General features: G+C 31.8%; 1 protein-coding gene across 2 annotated transcripts; it reads left to right on the plus strand.

The window, feature by feature from the left end:
* Positions 1-10297: 10297 nt before the first annotated feature.
* On the plus strand, positions 10298-20645 carry LOC143080354 (uncharacterized). Of its 2 annotated transcripts, none has more exons than XM_076256166.1 (3): positions 10298-10429; positions 18475-19886; positions 20559-20645. In XM_076256166.1, the coding sequence occupies exon 2, from the start codon at positions 18475-18477 to the stop codon at positions 19696-19698; it is 1224 nt and encodes a 407-aa protein (XP_076112281.1). In that variant the 5' UTR covers positions 10298-10429; the 3' UTR covers positions 19699-19886; positions 20559-20645. The 2 variants fall into 2 exon arrangements, with proteins under 2 accessions (XP_076112281.1, XP_076112280.1); XM_076256165.1 differs by lacking the exon at positions 10298-10429 and adding an exon at positions 17705-18068.
* The last annotated feature ends 262 nt before the right edge of the window (positions 20646-20907 follow it).

Raw genomic sequence — 20907 nt, forward strand, 5'->3', positions numbered from 1 at the left:
GTGGAAGGAAGAGAAGCGACACACAAAATGAGGTCTTCTCGTTTAATAGTATAGATTTTACCTTTTGAATCACCGAGAGTTCTTCCATTAAGGATTCTTAATTGAGATTCTGTGCATAAGTCAAGTATTAATTTTCCATAGTTATTAGTTTTTTGGTGTACTTGAGTATTTCTAAATTTGCATACACTATCTGCAACATATTAGTGGGAAGAAAGTTGTCCAAACTGTCATCTACTTCATTTGTTATGAAATCTAACTCTTTACAGTTTATATGTGCATTTAGATCGCCCATAAGGATTACATCCCCTGATATACTATATTTCGCAATATCTGCTTCAAGTTTCTCAAAAATTTGTTTATCAAAATTTGTTCTTATGAAAATATAAAGATATGATATAATTTCCTATAATACAAACGATAAGAGAACAAATGACGTAGAAGTTAGCAACTATGGATCACCGTGCGGCTTTCAACAATGAGCAAATTCCATATCGCTAAGACCCAGAGTAAATGTAAAACAAATTACGAGAAAACTCCTGGCCTAATTTATCTACAAAAGAAAAAACGAAAAACAAAGATGATACAGCCTTGGAAATAGATCTATATAAATTTTGCATGTATATAGTTTGGTCGCTTCGCCTTTTAAAGCTATGCATGATCAATGCTATAGTTACAACGCTGTATAAGGACTATTAGTATTGGATTATGATTGTCGCTTGCTAAATTATTCAGATTTTAATTCCTTCTGTTGCTTATTGGGTTTAAGCAGGTGGAACTAATGTTCAGTTTTTATCTCAAAAAGACTTTCTAATATAACACAAAATGATATAATCTTGACTGTATATTCGTCGTAATCAGAAATAGAACTCGTCACAGGTTTCTCATAAAATTGAAACAGATAATTTATGTGCGTGCCTTGCTAGTATAAGTTTCTAATGCCTCAAATATATATTCGGAAGATAGAAACATTGAACTAAACTAGTAAGTAAAATTAAGCCTATAGTCATATCTGTTGAAGGATGTTTAAACTTTTCGGAGAATGAGTTAACCATTTTAAATGCATAAGCTCTATTTGCGACATAACAGACATAATAATAAAAGCAAGGATGAGAAAAACCGTTAGTATTAATCTTTTACGATTAACAATATATATGTTGTATTGAAATTTTGTCTTTGGCGTATATGTAATCCCATGACAGTAATTTCTATTAATGCAAGATTGGGCTCATTAAAATTTATACTTGAACCTTTTTTTGAAAAACATTCAAGTGAAGTTGTAAAATGTACATGACGTATAATAGTGCAAAGAAAACCATCACCAACTTAATAGGGAGGAGAGGTCCGTTTCGTTGAAGCTGAAACCATCACTTTTTCCGGTCTAACATAAAGTTTCAAATTTTAATACTGATATATTTAAAAATGAACACTATTGACCATTATTATAAGCATTTCTGAAAGAAGTTCTTTTGAATGCATTCAACAGGTTTGGTAAACTGAGAATTATTTTATTAGTTTTCAGCACTTTTTTCCAGATATTTAAATCTTTTGGTTTTATCCATGTATAGTGCAGTACACAATTTTGTCCACTAGTCCCTACTTTTCTTTTCATAATTCTAATTCAACTAGTTCAAAAATATATTTTTGAAAATCTTGTAAAATTTATGTTACTAAATTTATTTTCGAATTATTTGACAGAAAAAAAGTGTCAATTGTTAAAAGCATAAAGTTCTAGAGAGAATAATTTCCCTTCAAATTGCAATGGCTTGAACGGCTTAAAATCCAGGACATGAACCTGTATTTGTCCTATATAAGCTATATATAAAGTTGAATTCTTTGATTTGTCGTTTTTACCCGATGACGGCTGACAAATTGGACCTCGTTATTTTAGTATTATAGATTCTTTGATTTGTCGTTTTTACCCGATGACGGCTGACAAATTGGACCTCGTTATTTTAGTATTATAGATATATGCAGGGCCTAATTGTACACTAGTCTTTGGACTAAATATGATATACCGTCAGCGGATACTGTAAAATTTTTGCAATAAATTCGTGGTCCGGAAAATTGGCCGTTATACTCTTTAAATAAATTTAGCGTATGAAAACCTTTAACATGTTATGCAAATTTTCATGACAACCCATGTATTATTTTGCAATAATTCACTATCAGAAATTCACAAATCTTTTCACACTTTTGTTAGTTATAACAATCAGTAAATAATAAACAAACTCATAATAACTAATCATTAACCCGTAGTGTATATACAAAGAAGGTGTAAATTGTGGGCTGAGTACCTACATCAAAGTACAAAGAGTGGCATTAGTAGATATTTATTTGGTCATTTTCACACTTTATTATTTATGTATAAACATATGTCCAGCCACGGTGTATTCTTTGAAGTCTGGCTTCGGCAACACCTTTTGTTAATCCGCGGCTTAGTTCAAACAAGAATTTGTAGATCTCCGACGAGAATAATCTTTAGTGAATTGCATTAATTCAGAGATTTTTTGTTGGAATCTTTATAAATATAATATTTACATCCGTTCATAATTATAAATACAAATTTTACTGCTATTCAATATTTGATGAATTACATTAATTCAAACATTTTTTCGTTTGAATCTTTATAAATATAATATTTTCATCCGTTCATAATCATAAATATTAATTTGACTGCTATTCATTTGACGATTTTTTGCGGATTTGGAAACTTATGTCTAATTGTATTTTTCTTACATATCTGTTTAAATTTATTTGTAGACTACGAACTTATCTTGAGCTATAAACAGCGATATGGCGGTATAAGAAAAACAATTACAAGAGAAATCAAACGATTTCCGATTATTTCTTCTCGACTAGATTAATTCAATCTGATAAAACGGAAATAAAGATAAAAATGTTTTTTCATGGAATTATTGGTTTAACAAGTTGGAATTGTTTTCTAAACAATACGATTTCCCCACAGTTGCATCTTGAACTTTATCATTGCATCTATCATTAATCTTCTAACGAGAAAATAGTCAACTTTACAAAATATCAATTTAAAATTAGTAAACATTATGTGAAGATAACCATCTCATCTTATCAGTCAAACAAAGGTTTCGCCTAATGCCTCGTTAAAAGTAAATACTATTTTCTCAGTAAATTACAATCGATTTGACCTTTTTATTGTTCACGTAAATTACATATTATATGATAAGTCCGTAGCTCACTCAAATTGTTTGTTTTTGGGCTTTATTCAAAGAATTTATGTTATAACGTCAGTCATGCCTGATTTTATAATCAACATCTGTTATGGTATTTTATCGTGTATCTTTTAAGTTTATATAACGTAGATTACAGCCATGTACAATCATTCTAAATAGTGTATTTATTCCAGAAATGGGTTTATATCCATAAAATAAATAGTCAGATTATAATTTGTAAACAATGATGTGTCTCAATGGTCATTTTCTCGTGTCAAGATTCTTCTTCTAATAGAGATAAGTAGTTAATTTACATCTGTTCTAAGTCTGGTCAAATAACGGATCAAGGATGTTCATATTTCCTTAGTTTGACATGGCATGAACAAACAGTAGACTAAGTATCAACAGATATCGTGACTCCATAATTAAATTTTTGAATTTTCATACAGTTTGACCGAAATTAGCCGAATTCATAGTGTGCTTTTCTTTGTTTTACGCGGTACGAGGGTTAGTGTTAGTGGCCATTCAATTTTGTATTCTTTGGGGTTTACAAGACTTTCAAGCCACTTTCTCTATTCTTAATAAAAATTTGTCCATTATTTTCAATAAATGTTCCTATTATACAATATTATCTTATTGAAGTATCCTATTATTGTCTATTCTTTATACATTTTGACCATCATCCGCTATTCTTTATGTTTTAGCACCTTATTGTTCTCTATGCTTTATTTTTTTGTTACCTTCCCCCTCTATACCATGTATTTTTGGCCAATTGTTCAGTAGTATTTGCCCATTTTTCTCTATTCTGTAAACCCCATCCAGACCTTCTTTTATGTTCTTCTGCTGGTATGTTTTGGATTCAGAATCTATATCATATTAACGAGTCTCACAATTTGTATAGAGTAGAACATTCAAATATATACATAAGGCATAATAGACATCTCTATAAAAATAATGAATGTATAAAACAAAAACAAAACAAAATATATCGAATAACTTGCGGGATGTATAAATACGCAGCCACGTGGGTGAGATTAGGCACACCAATCCAATGCCTTGCATGTGTAGGATGGGTACTGCGCTATCTGCATGTTAAAATCCCTTGCAAGAACTCATTGAGGAATCTGAAAGTGGCATGCTGTAAAGAAAAGTTTTTTTGAAGCTATCCAACATACCGAGATTCACGAGTGGCATTAAACATTTCCAACACTTATCACCTTGCAGAACATATACTTATTTATTGTGTTCTACATATGTATCAACAATTTGTTTTAAAAATTCAGGGAGTAAAAGTAATGTATTATCTATTTATAGTCTCAATTTTGTTTTAAAAAATACTAATTTGTTTATGTGTTACATATTTGTTTTTCGTTTATTTTTTTATATAAATAAAGCCGTTAGTTTTTCTCGTTTGAATTGTTTTACATTGTCTTATCGGGGCCTTTTATAGCTGACTATGCGGTATGGGCTTTGCTCATTGTTGAAGGCCGTTCGGTGACCTATAGTTGTTAATGTCTGTGTCATTTTGGTCTATTGTGGACAGTTGTCTCATTGGCAATCATACCACACCTTCTTTTTTTTTATATATAATCCCATTTTACACTAACTTTGGCAGATACCACTTGTTCTCTGACCCTTTTATCCGAGATAAGATTCGACCGGTTGACCATTGAACATCCATGCATGTTCTCTTATAACCATATTTATCCATAAAACACATATTGAAAAAGTCTGTTTAGAACAATTTATTTTTATTGAAAAAGTTAAGTTCGTTAAATAGTATAAGAGCTACCTTCCTATACTCCTCCAGAAGAACGAAAGTCTATCCCGATTTAAGTCTATAGGTTTCTGCTCGACTTTTTTGGTCGTTTTACTATATGGTGTCGTATGTTTCTCTTCAACTTGTGGTTTTGATTATCCCTATAGATGATATAGTCAATAACTGAATGTACATATCAGCGAGGGAACTAGAGATGAACTAGTAGTACTTATAAGTTTATCTAATCATCGGGGTTTTCTTTTTAAATAAGTCGTTAATGTTTTACACTGTCACGTTTCGAAAAATTTCTGAATGCTTATAACATTAAATGCAATGTCATGATATTATGACATGGTATTGATGTTTTTGTGAAGAATGAATAAATGTTTTATGGAACTCTTTATAGCGTTTGTCTATCGTTAATGTTATATTCTAAAACAGAACGATAAACATATGTCAACAGCTATTTTCTTTTCTTCTAAAACATTTCTAATTTAAAGCAATAAAATATATAAAATGCTCCGAGTTATATTGCTATGATCATGCAGGAACAAAAAAGCTTTACGATCTCAAAGTCTTGATGATGTTGAAACCAGAAACAAAACCAATTAAAGGCATTCTCTTAAAAATAAAACAATCGAAGCCATAACAAAAATGAAACATTTAGACATTGTTCGTTTTTGCAAGATGACTTATATAGCTTTCCCTCATAAAACGTTGACTCTGTATAACAATATTGCGTGCAATCTGCATATTTTGCAGTTTACTATGTTAGAGTACTTATTTTATTGTCAGTGAACAAAGGAATTAATGGGTTTGACCAATAAAACACCTTTTATTAGAATGCAACCGTCCTTTGTATAAATGAAGAAAAATTGGAAATCGAAAATACTGAGCCCCTTTTGAAGTCTAAAACATTCTTGTCTGCATATCGCTAGTGATGCGATAAAGCAGATTCTGTATTCTCATCAAGAAATTCCTCGTCAGTAATTGATTGGTTGCTTGTTGTTTGACCGTGGCAAAAATGAGGGCCAGAATCTTGAACTGCCACTGAAAACGTGTTAAATTGGACAGGAATACCTTGTTTGCCTCGCAACAGGCCAATTACTGACCCATCAAAGAATTGTTGTGAGTGTTTTGATGTGCATAGAGCGTGGCACTCCTCTTCACGAGGCATCCTTATAGTATATTATTCTGAATATACGCGACAGTATATTCATATACACGCCGCACAGCGATAGTTCAAAAAGACGCCCCTTTTAGGCAAGGTTTTTACTTTTGTTTGGTAGAAGACCAAAAATGACCCTATTCATACCCAGACTTCTGTTTATGGTGTTGTTTATGTTGTTAAGCCTTTAGTTCTGTATGTAGTGTTTTGTAGAAGAGAGGCGAAAAATACCAGAGGCAGAGGTATATTTAAACTCATAAATCGAAAATAAACTGACAATGCCATGGGTAAAAAGAAAAAGACCAACTAGCAAACAATTATTTATAGTAGAAAACAAAAGACTGATCCGATTGCTATTTGTCTTTTGTCGTTTTTCATGATTTACATGATGTTGTCGGGCTGTCTTTGAATTAAGTTTGAGTATCCATTTGTACCTTCCAGTTCTTTGTTACTGTATTTGAAGAGTTTCCAGTTACCTTTATTGTGGTTAAACTGTGACAACTATCCGAATACTTAAGTCTTCTACTTATATCATATACAGGCATCAGATTTCTTATAGACCCACATAGTTTCACTGTTGTTTTGAAGTTAACCTGTATGCGACTACAACGGCTTCCACTCAAATTGTGCCTAAATATACCTGGATTTCACATATCAAATAATTATATGACCAGGTTATTGTTGTTTTCTGTATATTTGGTTTACTCTTGTTTAGTTTAGATAGGAACGAATACGATGGTCATACTGCTACCGTTTTTATCAAAACCCATACTGTAGTACTTTCTGTTAACCCGCATTGACTTAACAGCATGATAAAAATTATGGTTTGACATATGGAAATCGTTTTATATCCATGAAAAAATCTATTTATTAGACTGTTAGCTACAAAGAACTTTACAGCTTCAAACAAAAAAGGAGATCGCTGACCATTACTGCCATTCCAGTCGATACCCGCACCGAACACGTGGATCTTCCATTTTTACACGTGTTTCAATTCTTAAAAAATAAATTAACAAACATTTCTACAAAACAGATAAGGACGAATTATTAGAAATGTCGTCCATTTTAATTGTGGCGACCTTAGATCTGTCATTTGAACTTCTATTCATACTCATTAAGGTGGAAATACAAATGTTGCATCTAATTGAAAAACAACGGGATAGATGAACTCTGATTAGCTTATCGTTTCAACTTACATCGATTTGAAGAATTAATTCAGGATTACTTGTTGTCCCTGGTCCTCTTCTTTGTCTTTAATGAGAAAATTTCCTGTTTTTAACGTTCCTACGCATGCGGAACGTTTTGTGGTTTATCGAGATGGAAAACGACAAATGGGTTCGTGGTTTGTAACATAGGGGACACATGATCTTGCATTTTGGTACGAAATAATACGTTTTTAAAGAGAAATTATGATTTAAATACATAAAGAATCAATTGCGTTGAAAATTTAAAAAAAAGCATAACAGATATAATAAATTGTATTTTGAATTGTCACTTAAACAGTGTAACTAGGGAAAAAGGTAAACATATTTATACTCCATCCGGCCCTTCTCAGTTTTCGATAAAGAATAGATATAGCAGAGGTTATGATTCATCCCTTCTGTATTTTAATCATTATTTCTCTTTAAAACTTATCACTTACTTATTCTTGGCCCTTAGGACTAACTCTGAACCAAAAGAAAAAATATGAGGATTATCAAAAAATTCTGAAAATTTCTTTGAAATCCATGCAATAAATTCATACAAGTCCAACGCACCATAAGAAGACGAAAGAACGGACGAACGGACGGACACAAATCGTTATATAAACTCATTTTTCTGATAAGGATTATACAAACCGCTGATCACAATGGAAAACAATAACTTTTTTTTTTGGTTGTGATCGTCCTGAACATGCATGAAATATTTGTCACTGGACGTTAAACAACCAAAAATCATAGACTTCCTTGCAATATAGATTCAATTTTTAAACGGGTCTAAATGATGGAAATTCAGGGTTTCTTTGTTTGAATTTTTAATGCTAGTAAGCCTCTCGTTAATTGTTTAAGTTTATGACTATTTTACTTTATATAAAGAAAACCTGAATGACTAATATTAAATTATTTTAAATTAACATTGACCATTTGCCAATTTTATTTACTAATACATAATCAGTTTTACAACTTTGACAAAACAGACTGACACTCTATTGAATATGCATAAAAGGAACTACAATTTTAAGCTTGTAATTGTCTAGATTTTACGATTAGATATTAATCAAACATACCCTCAAATTGTTGATCTTAAAAAAATATTGTGAATGGGGAAAATACCACATTACCGAAAACAATAAATACCAATGATCATAATATTGAGTCATGTATATTTAGTGGGAAGCATATGTGTTAACATTCCATTATTTATCTTAAGTAGGTTTAATTACAATTTACTAGTCCGTGAATATCTATATTTATCTGATAAGTGGGTCTAAGCGTATTATGAAGTTCCGTGGGATAAATGAAGTCTTTTAATCTTTTCCGTATCCTTAAGATGTATTTCAAAATTTGATACAACGAGTTGCATTATGAGGCCATCTTTGAAATTTGGTATATTTTGCATTGGTATATTATATAGATGTGTATGTAGATGTATGTTGAACTTCCCCTTGGCTCCCCATGAAAGGTATTATTATGTATACTTTTCTCTCACGAAGATCAACTTTTTTCTGTGGTTTCCATTTAGTATTCGTGTTTTGTGCAGTCTTTGTGTTTAGCGAGCAGATGTCAATACAAAGACGTATCGTTTATATCACATTGTCAAATATTTCAGACATGTATGAAGTATCACATAAGCCGAAAAATGTGTATTCCCTTTATCTTGATCTGAAGGTGTTTACGAAATATCTTCCCATAAGAAAATACTGAAAGACATGACATATTATGTTTTAGATAAAAATAACAAACCCTCTTTTCACTATCTTTACACTTTCTAATTATATCAAGGCGCATTTTCCATTTTGATATTCATTACAACAGTAAATATATCTAATGCCAGTTACTAGTAACTGGAATCCGCCTGTATTACGCTTCACTCTATAAACAAAGTGTAGTAGTCAGTCGAGAACTATCTTATGATGCTAGAACCCTTCTATGGTAGCAGTAACTTAAATCTGCAATTGTCAGACAGTTTATGCTACAAAAAATACCATGATAAAAATGAATCTTTCCTGAAAATAAACACATTGCAATATCACTACTAACAGATATATGAAATAAACTGACTGTTTAGTGAACTTTTCATCGACATGCAACCAAACAATATTTTCTGCTTCCTCTGTGTTAATATAGGTTAGTGCGAAGCTGTATTCTTGTTTTGACAACATTTTTGCATCGATTAGAGAATACAGAAGGTAACACTGCGACCAGAATTGCTTAATGTGTGTATAATTTTCCATTAGTACTGTCCCTGTAATATACATATTCATGGTATACAAGTGCGGGTACATGAATTTGAAAGGGGGAGAGACAAACAAACATTTGGAATGAGACTTTAATAAAAAAAAAAAAAAAAAAAAAAAAAAAAAAAGTTTCTGCATTTATCACAGATGAAGCTGGACCCTTGCTCCCCCTTAAGAATCCGCCTCTGGAATATAAGGGCATTACATTTGCAATGTAGAATAATATTTATAGACCAAGCTGTTAGTTTTTTTATTGTTGAAACCTTATTGGGACGTATTCTCAGAGCTCTGCCTGAGACTACTATTGCGCTATCATTTAGTAATAATATTTTTAGATGAAACAAACCAAATTAAATATACGCATGATATTATCATTCAGTGAATTTGGTTGTTTTCGTTCAGGTCAGGCATGGAATCACTGTCACTGCAAACTTTATATAAGATTTCTTTGAAATAAACTAAAAACCATGCACTGTTTGGCATTTGGATACGTTCATTCATTACTGGACTATTATACTAATTAGCATAATGGTCCCAGTTTATAATGGGAGCTAATGACATTTTTTTTTTTTAAATATTTCCGTTTTGATAACCATAGGATTATTATAAGAGACTTGTGTCAGGTTATTTCCATTTAAAAAATCATAAAGTATTAAAATCAGTGTTATATAAAGAGCAATTTACCTGTTCGTTTGATGGTTATAAATTGAAAACCGATATCTCATTGGCTGTTAGAGATAATGTGACTCCGCCTCTTTTAAAATGTGTAAATTTCACCTGTGTTGAAGAATTATTATCAATTAAGTTGTATAAAGTGTTAAAAGAGAAAGCAAACAATCTGCCACTGCGCTACTGATATTGGAATACAAAAAATATTTAAGGTAAGTTATTTTTTCTTATTTTCATGAAATGATGAAAAATATATTTTCTTTTAAAAGGAAGTATTATAGAAGTTTATAATTAACATTGTATGTTTTTTAAATATATATTTTAAAGGCACTGGGTTTCAAAATTCATGTTAGAAAATATTATAACTAATTTGTCAAAGAAAAACCCGTTTAATGGTCGTCTTATGTTGCATTTTGATGTCTGATGCTATTTGATGCACTTTGTGTTGATGGCAGATCTTTTTTAGTTTCTGCTTGAGTGAATTACAACTTTTTTTACTCTATTAAGAGCTTCGCATGTCAACACCTATGTGTTGTAGTGTTCTTGGTTATATTGTCACTTTGTACAATTAATTGACGTCTTCGTGTCATCACTGTCGTTCTCATATGATAGAAACCGAGTATCATCATATTTTCAGCTAGTAGAAAGTAATCTTAAGAATACAAATACCAATACTTCTATGGTACATGCAGTTTTGGTTTTCACCCAAAAAACCTTGTAACTTCACGTCTTTAACACTTGAGTCTTTCATATCTATTTATATACGTGTTGCAATCAAGATAGAAGGCTTGTCTTTAAAAAAAAAAATTTGAAAAATGATCAGGACTTAAAATACATGTGTATCGACCTCTAGATTTCTTTATCGCGGGAATTTTTGGCATGAGTTTAAATTGCTTTCTTTTGACGTTATCCATATATCTACCTTGAATAATATTGTAGGAATATTTCTATATTTGTGCGTGATGTTTTTAAATTTGATGCGACTTCAATCATCTCCCGTGTGTCGTTAAACAATCAAAGATGATTTTTAACACGACATAGTCGCTGAATACCTCATGTATATATGTTACCATAGGTATTTTGTATTTTATGTCTGTAATCCAAGATCATTAATATATATATATATATGTTTGGATTCTGCTACCCAATTCTTGGCTGACCTTCATGTCCTTGTTAAAGTTTTAAGGATAGCTGCTACAAGTTTCCATGGCAATCATGTCAAATATCCCTTTTATTTTCTTTTGAACTTTTACATGTAACAATTTCAATGCGCGTGACATATGTTTCATAAGAAATGCCGCATCACTAAACATTTTACGAACGATGCATTTTGATTTCTTTGCTTGTTGGTCGTACATGAATTATACACAGATGATATTATGAGAAAAGGAAGATTGGTTGACTCAGTAGAACATCTAAACTTAGCCTATACCATACAGGGGATATATATAGCTTTCAATCAGAAATTCTCTACCATATATAGTGCACTTATGTTTACAGTTTGTTGGAAAATCGATAGCAAAGGAAATTGAAGTTTTTCACAAGTGATTACAAAACTATTTGGGCACTTGCAATCTAACCAGCGACATTACTTGAACTTTCAAATTTAATTTCCCATCAGACGCAGGGGCAGATGGACATGTTTAAAACATACTGACCAAAACCACTTAGAATATTTAACAGGCGGATAAAAATGTTTGCCGGTATCCCGGGTGAGAGCGTTATCTTTACGACATATAAATAGCTGTGTAATTGACAGTTTAAAACTCCCAAGTATCCTCATTGATACACGATATCTCTGCTACTGCTTGCCATCAAAGGAATTTCCCAATACACCTTCTCCGCCTTCAAGTGTAAAGAACACTTAAATCACAAGGAGGGTTCCTTGCTCCTTTCATATGGAATAATCTTGTGACTTCTATTCTGATTTATGGGTCATAGATGAAATGAAGAAGTTGATCTTTGTCTTTATCAAGGGTCTGCACAGAGAACACAAGACTGAAAGCGTGTGAGAAGTAGAAATTAAGATGTCACAATAATTGCGGGGAATTCTTCAGTTCTCTCTTTTTTTTTAGTCTTTTGTTTTTAGGATATCTACATTGTTTTACAAAAAGCGTTCTGGTTGACAATGTGGACATCACATCTTGTTTAGATCTAAGTAAACAACATCTATTTATAAAATAATGAAATATGAAAAAGTGATTGATTGATACATGAACCACAACAAACACTATCCAACACATACATTTAAATTCGCTGCAAGAAAGAAAACCGAACACAATGCATATTACTTGACATGCTACAGGCAGTTATGTGGTGAGATTGAATATTAAAATATCTTGTGACTTATGAGTTTGACTATCCGTTTGGTATTTTCCGCCTTTCTTGTGTTATAGCTATAGGAAAGCCTACAGTTGAAGTGATCTGAAATGTTGTGACGATAGTTTATTAAGGTAGACCCCATCATATCTATATCTGCTGCGTGCATCAAGAAAAATGTCTAGCTCATGTGTTTGTCACAAGTTGTTGCATTTTCTGTGTGTCTAGTTTTTTCTCTTTGATTTGTTCTGTTATATCTAATGCATGTACGTGTCAATTGACCGTTTTGTTACCCAAACATCAACTTCAACTTTCAACAAGTCAATTAATTTTGTCTGCAACAAGTTGGTTGGTAACTATTGCAGATGGTGGCTCAACAATAAACATGAAATATTGTGTGGCGATTTCTAGCAGAAAATTGCAGTAAATCATAGTTATATTTGGCTTCCAACTTTAAAAAGGTTGTAATTGGTGTCTTATGTCGGAAAAGTATATCTTAATGCCACGGTTTGTTTCATATTCGGAAATCAAAAGTTTCTGGTCTTTTTCTGTCTGTCTAGAGAATGTAAGGATCGAAGATCATTGACTTTGGAAAATGATATATAGACTTCACATAACTGATGGCTATTATCAATGTGGTGATTTTGTTGTGACAAGCGGTAATCAATACCCCTACTTACATTTATAATAAAGAAACCAATATTTAAAATAATATTACCAAGTTAATAAATAGTTTTGTTTCTGTGCTACCCGGGGAAGTGAGGCAGACTTAAGGACAAAACAAATAAAACGATTGTAAACACAGATAGGAAAGCAGTAACAACCAACACCAAAACTATTTCCTGTACCCGAGGCGCCATCTGGGGTAAATAATGATGTTATCTACCTCCAATAATGTGATGACTGTAGATATCCCCTAAAAAAGTGTAACATTACGTGCTTTCTTGTTCAATATGCCATTCAATGAAGAAATAAATATTATATGTTTTTGTAAGTTGTCAAACCGTAACAATTATAATTGACTGGGGTCGCGACGTCACAAATCAATTAAGTGATTTGCTTTTCCGGTTTTCGTTGTTCGATGTTTTTTGTAATGTTTATTAGTTTGGCTTTCTGAAGATATTTTTATGCTGAAGTACTGTAATAGTTTAGTTATTTTGCATATTTTCTTCATCTTCGTCAAAAACTTATCTTTTCAATCTTTCTGGGGACGGTTTTCATTTCTTCCGATTTTTATACCTATTGAGGCCATCTTCTTATGATCAAAGTAAACTTATACGAGACATAGTTTGACCTTCGACATTAGCCAAATAAACACCTATCATTAAAATGCATATATAGAATATCATCAATAATCTGTATAAAAGATATTAAACATGTTTTAAAGTTTGGTCTCAATTGCATATTTTATAAGCCCCGAGCTTTTATTAAACAAGATGGAAATTGTCTCTTTGAAAAGACATATAAAAACTCATAAAAATAAAAACTTTTTTGAATGTGGAAAAGTTTTATAAGTTTTCATAATTGAAATAAGAGATTAAGTTGTATTTTATGATTATTTGCTGTTTTTAAAACGTTGTTTTATGTTTCCAGACCACGTAGAGCTACTGCATTCAGTTACTGGTTTTAAAATAAAATTGAAGAAAAAAATCATTAACATAAAAAGTGTTTAATGAGAGTTTTAGATTTAAGTATATTTCTCATAGATTTGGGTATCTTTGAAAGTTGAAGGGGACAAATACCGTTGTAAAGGCAGAATAGGATGAGAAATCAAAAATAAAAGAATAAGACAATATAATTAAGAAGAGTTAAAACACGCAGCTTAACTTATAAATATCTTATGAATTATGCATTTAGAAGTACAGGACAACACTATCGAAAGAGAGAAAAATCACCGATTTCTGAGATGCATACCAGTTTCTAGTTCTTTGTAGAATTTTTTAAAATGATACTTTCTTCATTTTTCCCCATATACATATATAAAGAACTATATCTCCCCTGGCGAACTATTTTAAAACAAATTGAGGAGTTTGTAACTAAGGTACATAACTTACCCTGATAGAACCAACCTTACCCTTATCTTTTCATTATTGAAGGAACTATGTAACGATAGATATATTTATGACTATGTAATTCATTTTGAGCGGAATCCATATATACCATCATTAATCAATCAATCAATCAATCAATCAATCGATCGATTCCGGAGACTGACTTCGTTATATTTGATCCTTCATCCTGTATGGGTTTTGCTCATTGTACGGTGATGTTTAGCTCTTTATTTCTATGCCGGACATTTGGTCTCTTGTTGTGAGTTGTTTCATGGGCAACCCTAATACCACATCTTCTTATTTTTAAAAATGTACACTGCACGACAAGAGGCGATAACTTTCAACAGAGAAACCACGTGTCTTTTACAGTTGATATCCATTCGTTTGATGTTTTTGAGCTTTTGATTTTGTCATTTTATTAAGGACTTTACGTTTTGAATTTTCCACGGAGTTCAGTATTTTTGTGACTTTACTTTTGCACACCTGACATACATGTGCAAGTCATAAAAGTTTATCAGATATCCCTGTTACAGCATAACATGACAATTAAACCAACTGGTAGCTAAAACATAAATGAATGATTTATGTAGGTCAGAAATACTGTTGTTGCATGCTTTTATTATTGCCGCAACATTTCACCTTTTCCTGTTTCCGAGATTTTCAGGAAGAACAGACTTTTCAGATTAAGATCGCTATCAAACTTCACCACGAAATCATTTCATGACACTTGACATTTTAGGATTGTATTTTTTTTTTTATAGCAGCCATATAATTTTAAAATTTAAACTAAATTTAAAGCGATAACAATCAAGTGCACTTTAATCACGTGATTTTAATGCATTTGTCTGATGGTAAATGTTGTACATAATACATGAATTATGTGTAAACTTAAAAGTGAAGAAAGGCTACGCCTACGTATATAACAAGAGACCTATATGTTAAACTGCTGCACTCAGCATATCATAATTTTGTCCTATTACTTTATTTGACTTTAACACCTGCACGAAATTGAAAAATGAACAGAAACAAAGAAACAAAAACCCAAAGACACACGATTGGGTGTTTTTATTGCTGTTCTGTTACTTAAATTGATTATCTAAATTCACTATGAGGCTTACTACTTCAAACGAATTCTTTATTTTTTTTCACTGCAAGTTAAGGTCCACCTCAGTAGTGGTTTATATGGAAGTCTTTGTTTATTACAGCACACATGTATTGTGTGTATTTTCAGCCCAATACAGTTAAGTTAAAAAAAACCTGTCATTGTTAGCCAGACAATCTCGAAATTCGGAAACAAGGATTTGTATAGTGACCACTATGACCACTATGCAAATCCCTGTCAGAAACAAAACAAGCATTCAGACAAACAATTACATGTATAACGAAGTGTCACTCTTTACTGTTAGCAGATGTAAGTTAATAATAACGATAGGTGTTTGGACATACATAAGCCTAGAGAGATACGTACAAGAAGGGTGAAGAAGCGTCACCTAGAATCATGGATAAATCAACGATTTAAATGGATTTATTTACTTTACTCAAACATTTGGCCAGGATTATTTATCAGTTCATAACACAACTTTGGATTTAAGAGCTGTCATACATGTATTTACTGAGCCCGAAAATTAACTTTCACACCTTCATGTCACCCGTGTAATAAATTTTGACAGTAGTTTAATTGATTTCAGAACACCAGAAAAATAAATCCTATAAACAAGTTTTATTACATTTTAAAATCTTGTGAGAAAAACAGTGGGAGTTGAAACCTTAAACTATGAGACACTAAATAAGATTTCCTTTTTTCTAAAACAACTTTCAATGCAGTTAGCCCTGTGAGAGTCTGAGAAAAAAATCATTGCAAGTACCTTATCTAGCAATAACATATGTTTTACAGCCTGTGTACTGACTGTTACTGACTTCAGCAATACTATTGGACGGCATGCAAATGCGGATTCAAAATAACAGGCACTTGTTTCTATCCATTGGAAGACACGCTATGGACGTAAATATACGTTTATAGTGGTTCTATTCATGGACAGAAACAAGTGCATGTGTCTAAGATTTTGAAAAAGAGTGCCCTAGATAGCCAATGTTGGGAGCGTTACTTGTAAAACGTTTATGCATTTGTCATTTATGTAGCCTGTCCCCTTTTCCAATTGCCTCTGTCATGACATTGGACGTTATATGGTATTACTAAACTCGTACAGCAATCGTTCTGAATACCATTTAAATATCTTAAGATATTCAACCTAACGTTCAACTGCTTACTTTATATTCGAGACTAAAATTCAAAAAAGATAAACCAACAAAACAATTTAAGAAAGAAAAATGCTAGGGCAAATCTTAGTCAGTTTTAAACCGAAAACGTCAACTTTCCAGGACGTTTAAGTTTAAATGTGAGACGAGGAGTGTCAGAAATGAATATCTAAATTATTTATTACTAACATCTTTTAAAAAAGTCATTATATGTATTTACATATATATAGACAGTAAAATCTTAAATGCTTTATCATTATAATCGTGCAAACGTCCATTATTCTTTTCGATCGACTGAATATTCTATTTGACTATCTATCCCAAATGTATTAGTCTCACTGTTCTATATTATTGATGAAATACAAGTGGCTGCTTAAATTCACGTCATTACCACATCTCAATAGTTTGAATCTTTCATACCTAGAAACTAGCTAGGACATTAAAAATCAATGTTATAGTTATCCTCCTTCCAGCATAATGTGTCAACAGGAAGAGTATTCCTTTGCTGCATTGAAGACCCATTTGTGGCCTTCGGTTGTGATCTTTTCTTTGTTCGTGTTGTTGTCTCTTTGACATATTCCCCATTTCCACTCTCAATTTTATTTTAATATATAGATCAGGTAGTTTACATGCAATCTCCTAGCGCCTTTGGTAAAAAAAAAAAACAAAATAAATTGTAAAATTAATTAGTCTTTTGGTTACTTTATTGCAGAACTGAAGTCGTAAAATTTGACAGTAAATTGCAAAATTATTTTTTTCTGTTTCATTTCCCGATCTTTTGTAAGATCATTTAACTTCTTCCTCACTTTATTAATACGTTTTTGTAACACCATGCATGTGATCTAAGCGACTGACACAATTAATAGTAAAAGGGCACTTAATTAAACAAAAGCTAATCAGCTTAGGATCAAAGTGTTGGGAAAGTTTTAGAGTTAATTAGTCTATCAGTTGTTATTTTCACTTTTTAAATTTGAGTGACTCATTTAAACCCGTCAAGTAAATGCAAGCAAGGCTAATTAGTGAGATCACAAAATCAAAATATAAAGAAGTTAATATTGCTTTTCATGGATTATATAAGTAAATGGTTGAGACAAGTGTTACCAAACTAATTGAAATCGTGAGAAAATCAAGTCAGAAAGGCGACAGTACACTGTGGGATACAATTGACAAAATATTTATTAAGTTTACTGAATTATATCTAAATTATAATATCAATATGAATAAAGTAAGTATATGCATGTCTTGCACACGTTTGTTATATAAACTGAATGATCTTTTAAGAAAGTTAATATTAGCTTTATAATTGCATACATTCTAAGCCGTCTATGCGTTAAGTTCTATTTATGAAAAGCAAGGATTTTATTAGTATTACAAAGTTTACTATAAAAATCTTTGCTGCCACCAGAGTATTTTTAAAGGTTTTATCAGTTGCATGATTTACTAACGCATGTTTGATACAATCTGCTTAACGATCAACACAAATGGTTCTTTGACAAAAAAACATCACCTGGAAAATAAAATGATAATACACGAAAGAATCAGCTATCTCAGAAACTGCGCAACTATAGTCTAAAGCATATACTTATCTGTGTTTTAAATCTTAAAAATAGTGTTTTTTTTTCTATTTGTAGATGTTCCGGTGGTTAAAGAACGGAAAGAACAAAGAAAAGACCTCCAAACAAAAATCTGCAGGTGACAATTATGGTTTTCATAACCAGTCAAATTCAAATTACGGATTTCAAGGAAGTAAGAATCCAGAAAATCTGGATTCGTCAGTTCATATCTATGATGAGATCAGTGAAGTTGCAGAAATTTCATTTTCAAGACAATTCACTCTTTTACCAGAGAAAACTAACATGGGAAATAATGTTGAAGGACCATATTTAGTCGTACCAATATTACCAAGTAGGAGGACATCTTCAAAAAAGGATGCAGATCAGGAAGATCAAACAGATTTTAATGTAAAATCGTCAATGAAAAACGAAAGGAAACAGAGAGTTTACAATGCACCTTGGGATAAGCCTAAAAGTGAGCAAGGCGAAAAACATAAAAATTCATTGATTCATCCAGCATTTCGTGACTCAGATTCTGGCTACACGTGCAACAGTGTAAGCACCAGAACGGACTCCGATCGTGTTAATGATAGTGATACCGGATGTGAATATGACATGAGCATTTCAACTGAAAGTGATGTAAGCAGCGAGTATAAGGAACTAATAAGTAAGATACAAAACAATTTAACATTGAAACATCAAATCTTAGACATGATAAAGGAGTCAGAAACTGGTGAAAGCGGGAAAATTAAATCGTCTGCAAAGATCACGTCTTCATCTTCTCTTGATTCTTGTGATTTTATTCGTTCACGAGATACTTTTGACAGAGACGAAACAGAATCAGAATACAGTAGCGGATTTGAGGAATATGAGTTAGACGAACAGTTGTCTTGTGAAATTCCTTCAGCACAGGCCAAAAACAGAAAAAGTAAATTTCATAGGAACGTATCCGCAGCAAGTTCTGAAAGTGGAAAATCTACCTCAGAACCAAGTGTTTCTAATTCCGAAACGTCGTACAAATTACAAACTAACAGCCTCAAAGAACAATATGGTATTCCTAAACGAACCTGCAATCTTCAAAGTAAAAGTTCGACCTCGATAGACAGTTCTAATAATAAGAATTCAGACATTTATGGCAAAAGTTCAAGGTCAAAACGGAATTCGTTGCAATCAGCCGCTTCATTGGCTCCTAGTCCAACAAATATCTACCAAAAAAGTAACAACTCTAGATATTCCAGTTCAAATAGAATGCTTGGGGATCTTATAAACATGAATCATAATATGCAAACAATGAAATTTTAAAAGACTTTGTAAATTCTTCACGAACAACATATTCGAGGAAGTCTGTACCAATAAGCATGACAAAAATGTAAATTCTTCACGTACATCGTGTTGGAGGAAGTCTGCACACCTAAGCATGACAAAAATGGCATTGGTTCCAACGGACTTGAATGTCCAAGACAACAGGAATGATGACAAGCGACGATTTTGTAAGTAATTGAAATTAAAAATTTAGTATTTACATAAGTATGAGAATCAAAATCTCATTATAATTATCGAACAGGTTTTCCGAATATCTGGGATTGGCTAAAGTAAATAAATAATTCAAAGGCCGGAAAAAAGAATATCAAGATAAATAAAATATCTTTGCATCAATGCTGTACAATATTTTTATTTATTAACAATATAATAAGCTGCTCATTTGTTGATCAGGTTTGATCTTTTTTGGCTTTTTATAGAACATACATTTTATTTCGTATGCATGCATGTTTTATAAATTTTATGTTTGCCTTGAAGAAAACACAATAAATATATTGTGACACTTTTATAGCACTTACATTTTATTTTGTAAATGGTTGGAATTCAATAGTGTCGGAACAATTTATCTGCACCCATCTCTATTCATTATAATATTTATTGCACGGGTCAAATCTGATCGAATACATATATATTTAGAATAGACGATCTTCTATTTGGACTGAAGTTCTGTGTAAAGCCCAGGAAAGTCAAGACTCGTTGACACAAAACAAAATAAATATGTTCATGTGTTTAAATTAGTAGACCAACATTGCAGGTTGTATTTAAAATTAAAGATATTATGTAGCTGATATATGAAATCTTATGATTTAATTGATCTTATTATTTTCCAATTTCTTTTTCAGACAAGACGATAAAGAGAGCCACCAAGTAAAACCATGTAAAATACACAGACATTGTTAGTGCTATGTCATTACATAAATAACAAATTTAACTACTTAGTTTTTTGTTCTTTCAATTGAAACACTTCAAAGACAAAGATCATATGTGGTGGTCTTTAGGCTCTTTGTTAACCCGGTTAAAAGGAAAATTGGGAGGAGCAGAGCAAACGGAGAGGTTAAATCCCGATGATCCGAAAGGCGATTAAGACGTTACCCTTTTCTCTCTAGATTTAACTTTTTAAGACCTTGTAATCAATGCCTTTTGACTTTATAAATCTGAACACATCTTTGATGTTTTGTGGTGCATCTAATT

The sequence above is a fragment of the Mytilus galloprovincialis genome, chromosome 6 (genome assembly GCF_965363235.1).
Source record: "Mytilus galloprovincialis chromosome 6, xbMytGall1.hap1.1, whole genome shotgun sequence".
Classification (NCBI taxonomy): Eukaryota; Metazoa; Mollusca; class Bivalvia; order Mytilida; family Mytilidae; genus Mytilus; species Mytilus galloprovincialis.